The sequence below is a fragment of the Eutrema salsugineum genome, unplaced genomic scaffold (genome assembly GCF_000478725.1).
Source record: "Eutrema salsugineum unplaced genomic scaffold, Eutsalg1_0 scaffold_11, whole genome shotgun sequence".
In the NCBI taxonomy this organism is placed as follows: Eukaryota; Viridiplantae; Streptophyta; class Magnoliopsida; order Brassicales; family Brassicaceae; genus Eutrema; species Eutrema salsugineum.
This window is the reverse complement of record NW_006256901.1, coordinates 9,074,941-9,088,202: the sequence shown is the minus strand read 5'-3', so window position 1 is coordinate 9,088,202 and position 13,262 is coordinate 9,074,941. Positions and strand designations below refer to the sequence as shown.

Below are 13,262 nucleotides of genomic sequence, written 5' to 3'. Positions count from 1 at the left end.
TAGGGTTGGATTTTATTTGTTTTATTCTTAATGATTTTATATTTTGAACTTGTTTTGTGTTTAATTTAATTTTAAATTTTGTATTTCTATTTAAATATAATATTAAATGTCATATTTTTATTAGTTAAAATAAGATGGACGAACAAAACTAAAATAAGATGGACGAACAAAATGGTTTATTCACCATCTACAGGAATGAACCCAGTAATTTTTCAATTTTCTGAGCCCTGATTTCTGAAATGATAGTATCGATCCCGAAATTTAGGACCACGTCATACACTTTTCTGATATATACACATTTTTTCTAGTTTACAGGATTTATTTGAAGTTTCACCAGATCAACATATTGATACAAATGATTCGGCTCATTTAGTTTTTCTCAAGTTTTCTTGGCAAAAGCAAAAGAGAACAAGTAAAAAATATACAAATGATGGCGTCCCCTTTTTTCATAGACACTTTAGAAGAGTGATAGTAGACGCGCGCACACAGAAATATGGAAATTAAAATTAACAAAACTGGTAATGTACAATTTGATTTTGCTCTATTCCAAATGGGTAACATATATGTATATATAAAAGGAAATGGAGTTTAGCAGCTCGACTACATCCACATTCTATTTTACCTAAGCAAATCACCTGGTAAATGTTATCACTTTGCTCAGTAAGAAATTTACGACTTTCATTCTCCGGTATATATCATTCCATCAGCATCAGCTGATCGGGCATTGCCAATCTCCAATTTTTGAGCAACCAAATACCGAACATTGCTGCTGTGTTTCCTGACTTCTTTTTTTTTTTAATAAAAAAATGAACCTTCCGGGTTTCTATGTTGTTGAACTTCTGAATCCGTTATCAAAACCAGTGTTCAACCGGAAGGAGCACACGGCATATGGCATGGTACTAGAACAGAGTAAAACTTATCTCGGGGGAAATCCAGTTTGACGTGGTCGATGGCTTCTATCTGATGGTGCAGGCCCGAGTATACCCAGTGAGTTAGAGTTGGTTATCGGTGGTCGCTCAGACTGAACATCATTATTTTCTGTTCTTCTTCTCCTTTTCCATGCTTCAAACTTTGCTGTGTCAATGCCCTTGTGGACCTGCTGCGATCCTTGGGGATTCCCTGCTGTTTTAAATCTCTGTTGCCTCTGGAAGTTCCTACCCGTGGATGACCCATTGAGGTGTGATGGTCCGACCCCTTCCTCTTCCTCTCTCTCCTGCTTCAATTTGGAGTAGATCTGATTGAGTCGATCCCCGGACAAATTTGAGAAAGTTGAAACATAGTTCCACAATCTCATTGTCATTCCTGCATTTCGATTTCCCATTAGCGATACACAATCATGGGCCTCAAAATGGTTATCCGAGTAAGAAAGTACTTGTAGACTAAAGCTAGCATGGTTTACTCCAACTGTCGTAAACTTTAGTCCAAAGTTTACCAGAAGATAAATGCAGCTGAAATGTAAGCGGAGGTTGCATTACTTACTATCTTGCTTGTATAAATCCTCTTCGTGCTCTAAAACAATTTCATCTATTCTCCGCCCAAGGATTTGTAAGTATCTCCGGATTTTGAAAAGCACCTATTTGTTGACACGCAAGGAATTTTGAGATTATATCAGATAGAGACACAGCAAGCCTGCTATATCAACGATGGAAGATAAAATAAAATTAAAACTGACCTTCTCCTTTGGCAGATCTGCACTCGTGGTTTGCAATCTTTGTAGACGTCCAAGAGTTTTGATTTCATCACCCAGGACATCTTCACACCATTCCATCCATTTCTGCTCCTTGAACTGCTCGTAAACTTCCTCATCATCAGACATTTCTCCTTCTTCCTTCACCAACGGTTCAGCTTTTTGGGTTCTCCGAGGTCCATCTTTTGTTGAACTTACATTGGCATGACCAGACTTCCCTTTTCGGTCTCTTGCAGGTGCTTTGATTTGATTAATAAGATTATCTTTAACCTTTTTAGAATTTTTACGGGATGCTTTGTCATTCGCGTTTTTCCCTCCTGCTGCAGCAAGTTCCTGTGAAAAGTAATTTTCATACTGTTAATCTGTTCTTCAAAGAAGGTTAATAAGAATATTGATAAATAAGGGGAAAAATTCAACGCAAATCATAGCAAGTAATATGCACCATTTCCAAAAGTGCAGTAGCACGCTCCTTTAAGTTTGGAGCACGGGGTAGAAAAGTCTCATGGTGTTGAAGTTCAACAGGAGCAATCTTCTTTGTAAGTCCAAGACTCTCATCTAATCTTATCTTTTCCCAGTTCCCAAAACCATGATAAAGTATTCCCAGAAGCAATCTCGCATCATCGACTGAGAAAGCCAAACATTTAATAGTTTTAGAGTACAAAACATAAGGCAGATGCTGATATAATAATAGTGAATAAGCTCACACGTACTCTGATTCCAACCGCACCCCTTGGACCAATTTGAAGGTTTGAGGTATGACAACACCCGGAATTGTGTAATTGGATCGTCATATCGACTAATGCGCTTTGATAAAAGCTGCAGACCTTGCACACGTTTTAATAATTCGTTTGCTTTTACAGGGACACCAAAGAAATCCAACACAGGACCCTACATAGAATAGCAAACAGGAAGATTGGAAATATCTAAGTTGACCACGAACAATTGGAAAAAACATAAAGAAGAGAGCCTCCAGTTCAGGTGTTTTATTTCACGTTTTACCTTTGATTCAAATTCTCCTGTTTCAACAGATTCCCGACACCCATCAACTAAAGCATCAAATAGCTCAACCTGTGCTTCCTCCGGGGCTGCTTCAACAGCACCACCCACTTCTTCCGCAATACATGCAATTTGGTTGTGGTTACCAAACTTCATGACCTGAATTATTAAATAAGAAATGTAACAAGCAGTAGTTCAAAAACGTCACAGAGTAAAACTAGGTAAACCATCAATCTCGGGACAACCCAAAAATTAACTTAGAAACTCATCGAGCCAAGGAAACCATAAAATTATTAGCAACGAACAATTTGAGGAGCCTTAAATCCAAACCTTTTTCCAGTATCTAGAAATATGCAGAAAGAAACATTAGATAAGAATAGTTTCGACTTACAGTTCGATAAAATCTTTGCGCATCTCTCTTAGGAAGATTTCCATAAGACCAGCCTCTCACTTGAGCTGTAGTCCCCTCTAGTATCGGAGTTGAAGGAACAAAATATTCAGTTTTTCTGCGCTTTTGACTTCTATCTGTAGGCTCTGGAGGCTCAGATCCTTTCTTTTTTCTTTTACTCGTCCTCTCAGGCTGGCTCCTGTCATGATGGCTAGGATCCACATAACTCTTCGTATTCCTAGCAGCACGTGGTGCAAGAGCTTCCTATACAAAGGTAACACAAGTTTAGAAACTGATAAATTTAAAGAGACTATGTGAAAAAGAAATCTATGAACAAAAGGACATAATTGTTATAGGAGAGAATTTTTACTTCAGCCGTGACCACGGACTCAGGTTTTATCCAACGACTCCAAAAGGACCCATCATCTTCAGCATTACAAAAGTTGGCAACCTGAATGCACATAAATGTTAGCAGAGTAAAGCATTTCACAAATATAAGCATTAAAAAGATTGAGAGATTTAGGCCAATAACATCAAAGCAGACAATAACTTTGGGATGCTCCTGCATCTATTTGATTCACCTAAACTGAAGACAAAAAGAGAAAAACATCTGAACTTGCCTTAAAAGCACCCAACAGTTCATGTTCTGATTCACCAGCGTCCTTTTCCTCTACTTGCTCTGCCCTCTCTAGGATTTCATCAATGTCCATACTCAACAGCCGCTTTTTGCTTTCTTCATCATTTTTGTCCTCTTTAAAAAGTTCTTCCGCTCCAAATCTCAATATTGCAGAAAGCTCGTTCTAAAATACAAGTACATGGTTTGTTCTTACAGAAATTAATCCTTGAAAGGAAATCAAACAACCATGATACGCATTCAAAAGATGCGCTTACCTTGTCAAAATTAGTTCCCTTTTTAGTTTCTCGTTTTTCCAGCCTACCCTCCGCATTCAGTTTTTGAATAACCAAATGATCAAGAACCTATAGAATGGTGTCCAAAAAATGTTACTACATTATATGAAAAAGAGATGTACAAATATAAATTAAGGTTTTTAACCTCTCTCATCCCTAGGCGATTGATTATTAAACATGGATCTTACAACATGAATAGATGACAACACAAACGAAGTGAATAGAAAAACTAAGTTTAAAGAACAACCTTAAAACCAAAAAAGCAATAGTAATTGCATGTAGCTGAATGTAAAGTTGACTATATGAATAGGTAAAGTATTCCGGTTAACGAATTAGTAACATGGCTAAACTGGAATCAGTTCATAAAGGTAAGGATGCAGAGCTAAAAATTCACTGGCGCTGCTAAAGAATTCATGCAAAGATAATTGAGCTTGTATCTTTCTAGAACTAGTGTACCATTTTTCTTTTAGCGCGCTCCAGGATCTCTTCCTCGACACTTTTGCTAGTGACAAATCTATAAATGTTCACGACTTCTTGTTGTCCAATTCTGTGCGCTCGGCTCATGGCCTGGTATATTAGTATTGGATTCCATTATCAGCATATAGTGATAACGAGTATTTAAATCCAAAAGAAGATAATTTTTTGTAGGAGGAAAAACCTGCAGGTCATTCTGTGGATTCCAATCAGAGTCAAATATAACGACTGTATCAGCAGTAGCAAGATTGATACCCAGTCCACCCGCTCGAGTCGAAAGAAGAAAGCAAAAGTCGTCACTGGCAGGTGCGTTAAAATGATCCATTGCCTGCTGACGCAGTTCTGCCTTAGTACTACCATCCAGTCTCTGGAACTGGAATCCCCTAAGAGACAGGTATTCTGCCAGGATATCTAACATTCTTACCATCTGTAAAGCAAACAGGTCAAAATGATTAATTCATTAAGTGCCAAATGTAATTTAAGAGTTAAGCCTATCGACAAGATGAAAGAATTTGAAGGGCTACTAATTTAAAGGAGCTCCAGCTTTTATATAAACAAATTTTGATCACCAAAACAGTTTTCGGGAAAGCAACTTATGTTTAACAGCAACAAACTATGCAACATATGTGTAACACTTATACAGACGATGGACCTTAGATATTAATCTGAACCGTATAATAAGATCTAGAACAAACCAAAAAACTGAAAGAGGTTATCCAAAAATATTCATGATAGATCTATTAGGCATAGCAAGAGAGTAATGGAATATCATATGTCACATTATTCATTTCAACATAAGAAAACCTCCTATGAAGAACAAATTGACCTACAGGACACACACTAACAAAGGAACAGCAGGAGAATAGTGGAACTGATATATCACTACGTTCATCCCAATAGCATAAAATCCATTAGGAAGAAGAAAAGTCATTGAACCACACCTGTGAAAAGATAAGCACACGATGCTTAGTCTCACGCAATCTAACCAGTAGCTTATCTAGGATAACTAGCTTTCCGCTGCTTAGAATAATCTTATCCAGTTTACTGTTATCGTTTATGTCACCCCCATATCCATGGTCTGCACTTTCAAATAAGAAAGGATGATTGCAGCACTTCTTCAACTCCACCACAATGTTTAGAAGTGAAACCTGTTGATCGTAACTAAGAATTTGTTAGCTTCACGTGTGTATTACCTGTAAACTAAAGAAGTCGAAGCAAATTCATATGATCCATCCAATTTACAGTGGGGATGAATGAAAAGAGATAACTATTTCATAACCATAAACATGAGAACCTGGGTGCATCATAAAGTGGCCCACCTGATTACCGCGCACCCCTTTATTTAAATCATGGAAGTTGCGCTCTAATATCCACTTGTAGTATCTAAAACCGAACATATGGAATGTTGTTAACAATAATGAAAGATTTGAGTCAACAGGAATTGGGTGAAGTTATGCTTACTGTTTCTGAAGCGGGGACATCTCAACTCTTAGTATACGCTCAATTTTTGGAGGCAAAGACTTCTCAACATCCTTAATCACTCGTCGTAGAATATGGGGTCTCAATTCTAAATGGAGATTGGCGAGCTGAATTCCAAAGAAGTATAAGCTAGTGGACGATTGAATAATAGTTAAGCTATATTTCATTAAGAGAGCATAATATTATGCAATGGACAAAGCTTACCTCCAATTCATTAAATGAGCTAAGGTTCTTGTAGTTTTGAACGAATTCATCCTTATTCTTAAACTTGGCAGGATCAAGGAAGTGGAGCAGAGCCCTGCAAAATATCATTTATCATAAGAGCAGTCCAAAGGTATAAAAGTATTGTATGCTATAAGGACACAGTCCGTGTAAAATGTCTTAGCAATGAATCATTATGTGTCGGTACCTTTCAACAAAAATAAAATATACATATCCAAAATTAACTGTCAGTGACAATAGAAACGAATCATCGGAATTCTCAAGAGCTAGTTTGCACTAATAAAAAGTGCATCAACCACGTAGAATACAAAAATCAACAATGTCAAAAAGTATAAACAAACAAAGAACATTAGCTTACAAGTTTCATGATTAATTTTTAATCAGAAATAATAAAAGCGGCCATCTCCAAAGAAAGGCTAAACAAGGAAAGAAACCATACCACAGTTCTTCGACACTATTCTGTAGTGGAGTACCAGTTATAAGTAGTTTATTCTTCGTGCTAAATTCCTGAAACAGAGAAGAAACACTACCCATTCTGAACAACCAAAGAGGAACCTTGAAAATAGATAAAAGTACATGGATGAGTCACATACCAAAAGGGCCGTGTACAGCTGTGCCTCACTATTTTTCAGTCTATGTGCTTCATCCACCATCAAGTAAATCCACTTAATCTTGGAGAGAACAGCTTTATCCTTTAGAACCACCTCATAAGTAGTCAACAGTGCATTGAATTTTATGGGCCGGCCGACTTTCTTTTCATTGTAAAACTCGTATTGCTGACATACCTGAAGCCAGTACATTACAAAAATCAAAATTCTATAACAGAGGAAGAGAGGAATTAAAATGTTGTCAAAAATTCATTGTTTTACTGTCCATACTGAAACTTGGTGGAGACATAAAGTCAAAGCACTTAAAATCGAAACCTAGCTGATCATTTGTTTTGTTTCTTACCTCTCGACTCGCCCGGGTGCCAACATATACTATTATATTCATGTCAGGAAGCCACTTTCTGAATTCTTTAGCCCAGTTAGCTAATGTTGACAAAGGCACGACGACAAGAAATGGACCTGGAATTTGCTGGGTATTCTGCGAGCAAAAAGAAATAAATAAATCTTAACTCATGAAATGTGGGATGCTGAGAAGCAAACTTAAGTGCTCACTTGAAATGCAAAAGAATGCTCACCTGCAAAAACCCAAGCATCGAAACGGACTGAACAGTTTTACCAAGACCCATTTCGTCAGCCAAAATGACATTAGTGTCATTAAGCCAGCTGGAATATGAAAGGAAGCGACCATTAGAAGCAGACCGGCAAAGCATCATCGGCACTTATGGAAATGAGAAGAAACTCACCTGTTAACAAGAAAATTCAAACCCTGCAGCTGATAGTCCCGTAGCGTACCTCCGCTCAGCCACTCAGGCTGCTCCTCAAGCTTCCGCAAACTTGCTACACAGAACAGTAACCACGACTAGGAATTAGAAAAAGATTTTCACCTACCCTATAATCTCAGATATAAAGTGGGCGACTAAGCATAAATATGCAACCATAGACAAAACAGAAAACTACCACAATCAACATAAACATAGCAAGGTGACAGAGCATCTAAATCATATCGGTGCTCTCTTTTGTATTTCATTATTTTTTCTATTACATGGTGTCGTTCACATTCATGAGTTTTGTTAGCAGAAATGAGCAAAACCATTATGTGTACAGCAGAAGAAAGCAGCAGGAAAAAAGCATTCTTAAGTGAATGAAGAAAAGATATATCGATGGTCAGCTTTAAAGCAAGCTTTACATGAGCATCCTTTTCGGATTCAAGAGGCGAAGAATGAAGATAGTAAACTAGCAGGAACCAGTTCACAAGGTTAAGACAGTTTCTCAAATGTCGAGTTTTCATATAATGGCCAAAAAAAAATACACAACTACCGATTCACGTAACAGACCTTTTCCTTTTGTACGCTGCTGTTCCACCATTTTCCCTTGTACCGCAATTGAAGCTTCACGAGCCTGAATCATAATTACCTCATTAGAGAAACCTAGATTTTTTAATGAATCTGATTTAGCAGAAATGGATCCCATGTAAACACTACTCCGACTTTAATAGACGAGGGATAGACAAGTATAATAGAACAATTCAATAAGCTGAACATTAAGACTTCTGACTAAAAAAAAGTTACTTAATATTTAGTAAGCATGAATGTTTCCATGTAAACTTGTGCTATAAAAAAGGATGTAAACTGCATCTGTCAAAGAACTAACAGCTGTCACCTCGTAACTACAAAATTTGAACCAAATTTTCTTATTACCACTACGTGGAAGGGAAAAGGAAACATAGATGGACAAAGAGTTGAAAAATAAAAATAAAAACAGAGAAACAAACTCTACCTTGTATTCATCAATAGCAACCTGTGCAAATGCAATATCGACATCCTTTTCCCTATATAAAACAAGAAGAGAGTGATATAGTTGAGTAGATACTCATTTTTTCGTGAAGCGGCAAGGACTAGCAACGAGTAACCAAACGATCAGATTTCCACTTCCTCTCATCAAAAATCAATGACAACAACAAAAGATGAAAATAGTTAATTTAGAAGAGAAATGAAAGAATATATACCAAGTTGCTTCAGCATAAGAAAGCCCTTGCCACTTTACTAGATATTCTGGCACCACATCACCTAAAACATCTTTGCTTATTCGATCGGCAATTATTCTTTCTACCTAAATCACAGAAACTAAATTAGCTCACAGTAGGCATACTCTAACATGATTTGCAAAAACAATAATAGATTGCTAGTTTGATGTACCGGAAACACTAACCTGACTATTCTGCTTAATGATGTCCAGATCCATTTCTTTACTCACATCATTGACCTCAATCTATAAGGTTAGAAATATATCAGGTGAAAGAATTTCAGATATATATCCCATACCAACGTTTCTGACAGATATAGTTAACACAATGACACATTCCAATTAACACTATAGAGCACATGTCTAATACAATAGTGCCTAAATATAAAAAAAAAAAGTTAATATCTTACATGGTTTGACAAGAAAAATAAGACATAGAAACATGATGTAGATCATCAGTGTTTTCTTATGGGATATAACGATACTAAAACTCAGAAAATATTGCCACCATTCAAACATTACCTCCTCTCGTGAGAGTGCTGTCCTGTACCTAATCTCCTCTGTCATTTTCTTCGTGTAGTTAAGGACCTTCTTGAAGCCACTAAGCTGCAAGAACACAACATACACAGCAAAACAATAATTTGTTTAAAAAAATATAGCATACCACAAATACGGTTTTTTGAACCAGCCACACAGCAGATATTACTAGCTGTCAAAGGGGTGGAGACATCGTGGGTAACTGTGTACGTATATCTATGCAATAGAATGATCAAAAATGAAAATAATAATGAGTCATCCAGACATACATTTTGGAGATCGCTTAATGACTTCCATTGACAATGCAAGTGTGATTGACCTTTCCATTTTATTAGGAATTCCATTTCATTCCAATCTGGCTCAGTATCAAACAGTTGGCTTACTAAAACAGGAACTATTGATTTTTTATTTGTGTGAGCATCTTCACCCTTGCCCTTTGGCTGATGCCAAAGCACTTTTTCAATAGCATCACAATCCTCCTCTTCCATGTCATCCTAACCACCATATATCAGAAAAAAAAAAAAACAGAGAATGTAAATCCTTTAAAATTCTGGGCATGACTTCGGAATTAACGGCTAATCTAAGTCAAATAGTTGGAGTTAATCTTGAAATAGGCAAGTTGACGGAAAATATATAACCTTGAAATGTAACAGAGATATCATACCTTTTGGTTCTTTCGATTTCTCCCATCATCTATATCTTCACTGTCTTCGCTCTCCACATACGAGACTTTACGAACTGATCTGGTGGAGCTCCGAACTTCACTACTCTGTCCTATATTATGGGTAGACCTTCCATTGTTTTGTCGGAGAGTTGTCCCTCTTCTGGGCATGCTTCTAAAACCCTCATCGATGTCATTGTCAGAGTCTTCCGCTGAGTAGTCATCTTGATATGATGTTTTCCTCTTTTGTCGACTAGAAGCATGGACTGATTTTCGTTCAGGTTTAGAGCTTAACTTTCGGAAACCTTTACCTTGTTGCTGCCTAATCTTAGGCTTTTTTGTATCATAGTCATCCTCAGAATCGGAAAGATCGATATCATCATCAGTCTCAGGATCCTCATCAGAAACGTCCCAAGCTTGGTCATGCTAAAAGCAAATAACCACTCAGTTGGAAGAAATCCCATCAAAACTATAACAACTTACAAACTAGACCATAACATCTTAGCTATAATGAAGTTTTCTCCTTTCGAATAGCAAACGTAGTTAATAAAGTGGGTCAGAAATTATCTACATTTCTTTTGTTCAGTTCGAGCTTCATTCTAAAAAAAAATATGTATCCCAACACAAGAATTGTAGGACATCAAACCTTTTTCCTTGCATCGCCACCAGGAACAGCATCATAGGGCTCAAAGTCAGCATCTTCAGGGTCATCCTCTGATGAGAAATAAGATTAAAATGTTACTGAAGCTCAAACCAAGTACTTGGCATGGGAAGAAAAAACATGACGCAAGTTCGTACCGTTACAAATAAACAACGCAATCAATCTAGATAGGATAAAAATTAGAAGAATTTACCATCTTCTTCCTCTTCATAGTCCATATCAGCATCACCATTGTGGCCAAAATTACCATCACCGTAGTGACTATTGTTGTGAATTGCTCTTGAGGTCCTTGACTTGCTATGGATAGCGGAATCTGTCTGCGGCAGTGATCTAGAATTCATAGCATTGCTATACCCTTTGTAATGCACATGGTCGCTTTGATTATCTTCATCCTGTTCGTAATATTCATCAGACAACATTTCATCAGCTGGAACTTCAGCTTGACCGTTTTGACGCTTTTTCATTTCTTTGTCCTCCTCATTTTCATTTTCATTATCATTTTCAGAATCAAATTTTTCGCTGCGAATGGAGAGATTGTCTTCAGAATGTTCTGCGTCTTTGTAACCAGATTGTGAATCTTTGGCTGGACCAGAGCCCTCTCCCTGTCCCATTGGCTGACAGTCTTTCCAAAATGTGGAACCCCACTTCCCAGATACACCCATTCTCCTTCCCGAAGATTGATACTGGGAATCCACGGGACCAGCTACATTATCCATCATTGTCTGATTTTGCTGCCTAATACTACATCCTGGTTCTGCGTCACTTTGATACTGTACGTCCATGTTCATGTCAAAGCCTCTTTCACTATATGTACCATCAATATCTTCATTCAAAGGTGAGCTCTGAAAAGTAGTAGGATTTTGCCGCTCCTCATTTTCATCCATAACATTATGTGATACAGCATCGTTCGAGTAGTTCCTAAAGAAAGCCATCTTCTCACATGAAGGCCAGCAATTTAAATCCGCTCTGAATTTCTTGCAGCCGGCAACAACCACAATCTCCTAATGTCTGAATAAGGCTAAGAAAAGAAGGAAAAAAAAAAGAAGACGAAGGAGTTATTAAGCTGCATAAAATGGTACAAGAATTTTGATAAAAGCTACAACACTTCGCACTTAGTTATCATTGTCAGAAACCCAGAGCAGCAGACAGTAAGAAAAGGAAGATAACATTGAAATCAAAAGGTTTCAACGGAGATTTCGAATATTCTAGAATTCCAGGAGCACGTCACATGAATGGATTTCTCATTTCCATCTATGCCACAACAAAGGAGATTCAATTGGGCAAAAACAACGAGACCGAGCGCATAAACGCGGATAAATGTCTAAGCAATCAGGAGATTCACATCAATGAATAGCAACGAATTCTTCAAGGGTCGAATGTAGATCCACAACGCAAATCACGAATAAACTCAAATCGAATGCTAAAGCCCCTATAAATCTCGAATTATCAATCCAAATAAAGCTAAAATGAACCCTAGAGATCTGGTATCTGAATAGAGAAATTGAAACGCTCTGAACATATTATCCAGAGAAAGAAGAAGCAAAAACAAAGGTTTAGAGGAAATAGCTATTCAACACAGTCACACAGAGACGAGATAACTCGTGGGAAAATCAGAAAACAACGGGGCAACAAGTGGCGGCCATGAATTTGGAAAATCAAACACGCCTTAAAGGAATCTCACTTAATCTAATCGTCGGAAAACCAAACGGAAACTGGAGAAAGAAGTTCTCTATTCGAAACGTTTTTTTCTGGGATTATTCGGAGTTTGTATCCGATGGTTTTCTCGTAATAGTAGATCGTAATTCAGTGGAACAGATAGGTCGGCGAGAGATGGGAGAAAGACGATCACCGGTAATCGGAGTTTTGGATGGATCGTCGGCTGCGAGAACGAGAGAGAGATGGAGAGAGAGGGGATTTTGAGGTGAGAGAAAGCGTATATTTGTGTCTAGAGAGAGAGATTGGGGTTATCGGACGATAAATTGTATTTTTGCTGACTGTGGTTGTGTTTTATTTCGTATAAAAACCCTTCTCTAATCATCCCCTTGTTTTTTATAGACAGACTATGGTCCTTTTTTTATGTTACTTTAGGGTTAGGGTAGGAACTCCAAATTATGTATAATCATCCTCATATATATTAAAAGCAAAGTAATTTTTTAGTTTTAAGTCTCTCATTTAATTTTATAGTGGTTAATTACTTTTTGTCCCTTATTAAAATTTGGTTAATATCCTAATTAATGGTTTAAATTAAGTTTAACATGGTTTACATAAAAAACGCCAAACCCGATTTCAATTTCTAATTTGTCGTGTAGTTTAATATTGGTTTTAATACACAGAATACTAATTGGGTCTATATCATATATATTAAAAGCAAAGTAAATTTTTAGTTTTAAGGCCTCTCATTTAATTTTATAGTGGTTAATTACTTTTTGTCCCTTATTAAAATTTGGTTAATATCCTAATTAATGGTTTAAATTAAGTTTAACATGGTTTACATAAAAAAAACGCCAAACCCGATTTCAATTTCTAATTTGTCGTGTAGTTTAATATTGGTTTTAATACACAGAATACTTGGGTCTATAATCCATTTGACATACAACTACCATTTTAATGAAACAAAA

At 37.0% G+C, this 13,262-nt stretch overlaps 1 protein-coding gene across 1 annotated transcript; it reads right to left on the bottom strand.

The window, feature by feature from the left end:
* Positions 1-485: 485 nt before the first annotated feature.
* LOC18026073 (protein CHROMATIN REMODELING 5) lies at positions 486-12,629 on the bottom strand. Its single transcript, XM_006409626.2, has 31 exons — positions 12,326-12,629; positions 10,838-11,662; positions 10,630-10,697; positions 9,987-10,409; positions 9,592-9,816; positions 9,308-9,391; positions 8,972-9,031; positions 8,769-8,872; positions 8,540-8,591; positions 8,098-8,161; positions 7,507-7,600; positions 7,339-7,426; positions 7,107-7,241; positions 6,749-6,940; positions 6,595-6,662; positions 6,138-6,231; positions 5,916-6,040; positions 5,774-5,837; positions 5,396-5,602; positions 4,639-4,881; positions 4,437-4,547; positions 3,963-4,049; positions 3,692-3,871; positions 3,442-3,522; positions 3,075-3,335; positions 2,687-2,842; positions 2,398-2,575; positions 2,130-2,311; positions 1,673-2,020; positions 1,480-1,573; positions 486-1,302 (listed from the first exon to the last, which is right to left on the bottom strand). The coding sequence occupies exons 2-31, from the start codon at positions 11,574-11,576 to the stop codon at positions 917-919; spliced, it is 5,193 nt and encodes a 1,730-aa protein (XP_006409689.1). The 5' UTR covers positions 11,577-11,662; positions 12,326-12,629; the 3' UTR covers positions 486-916.
* Between the last annotated feature and the right edge of the window lie 633 nt (positions 12,630-13,262).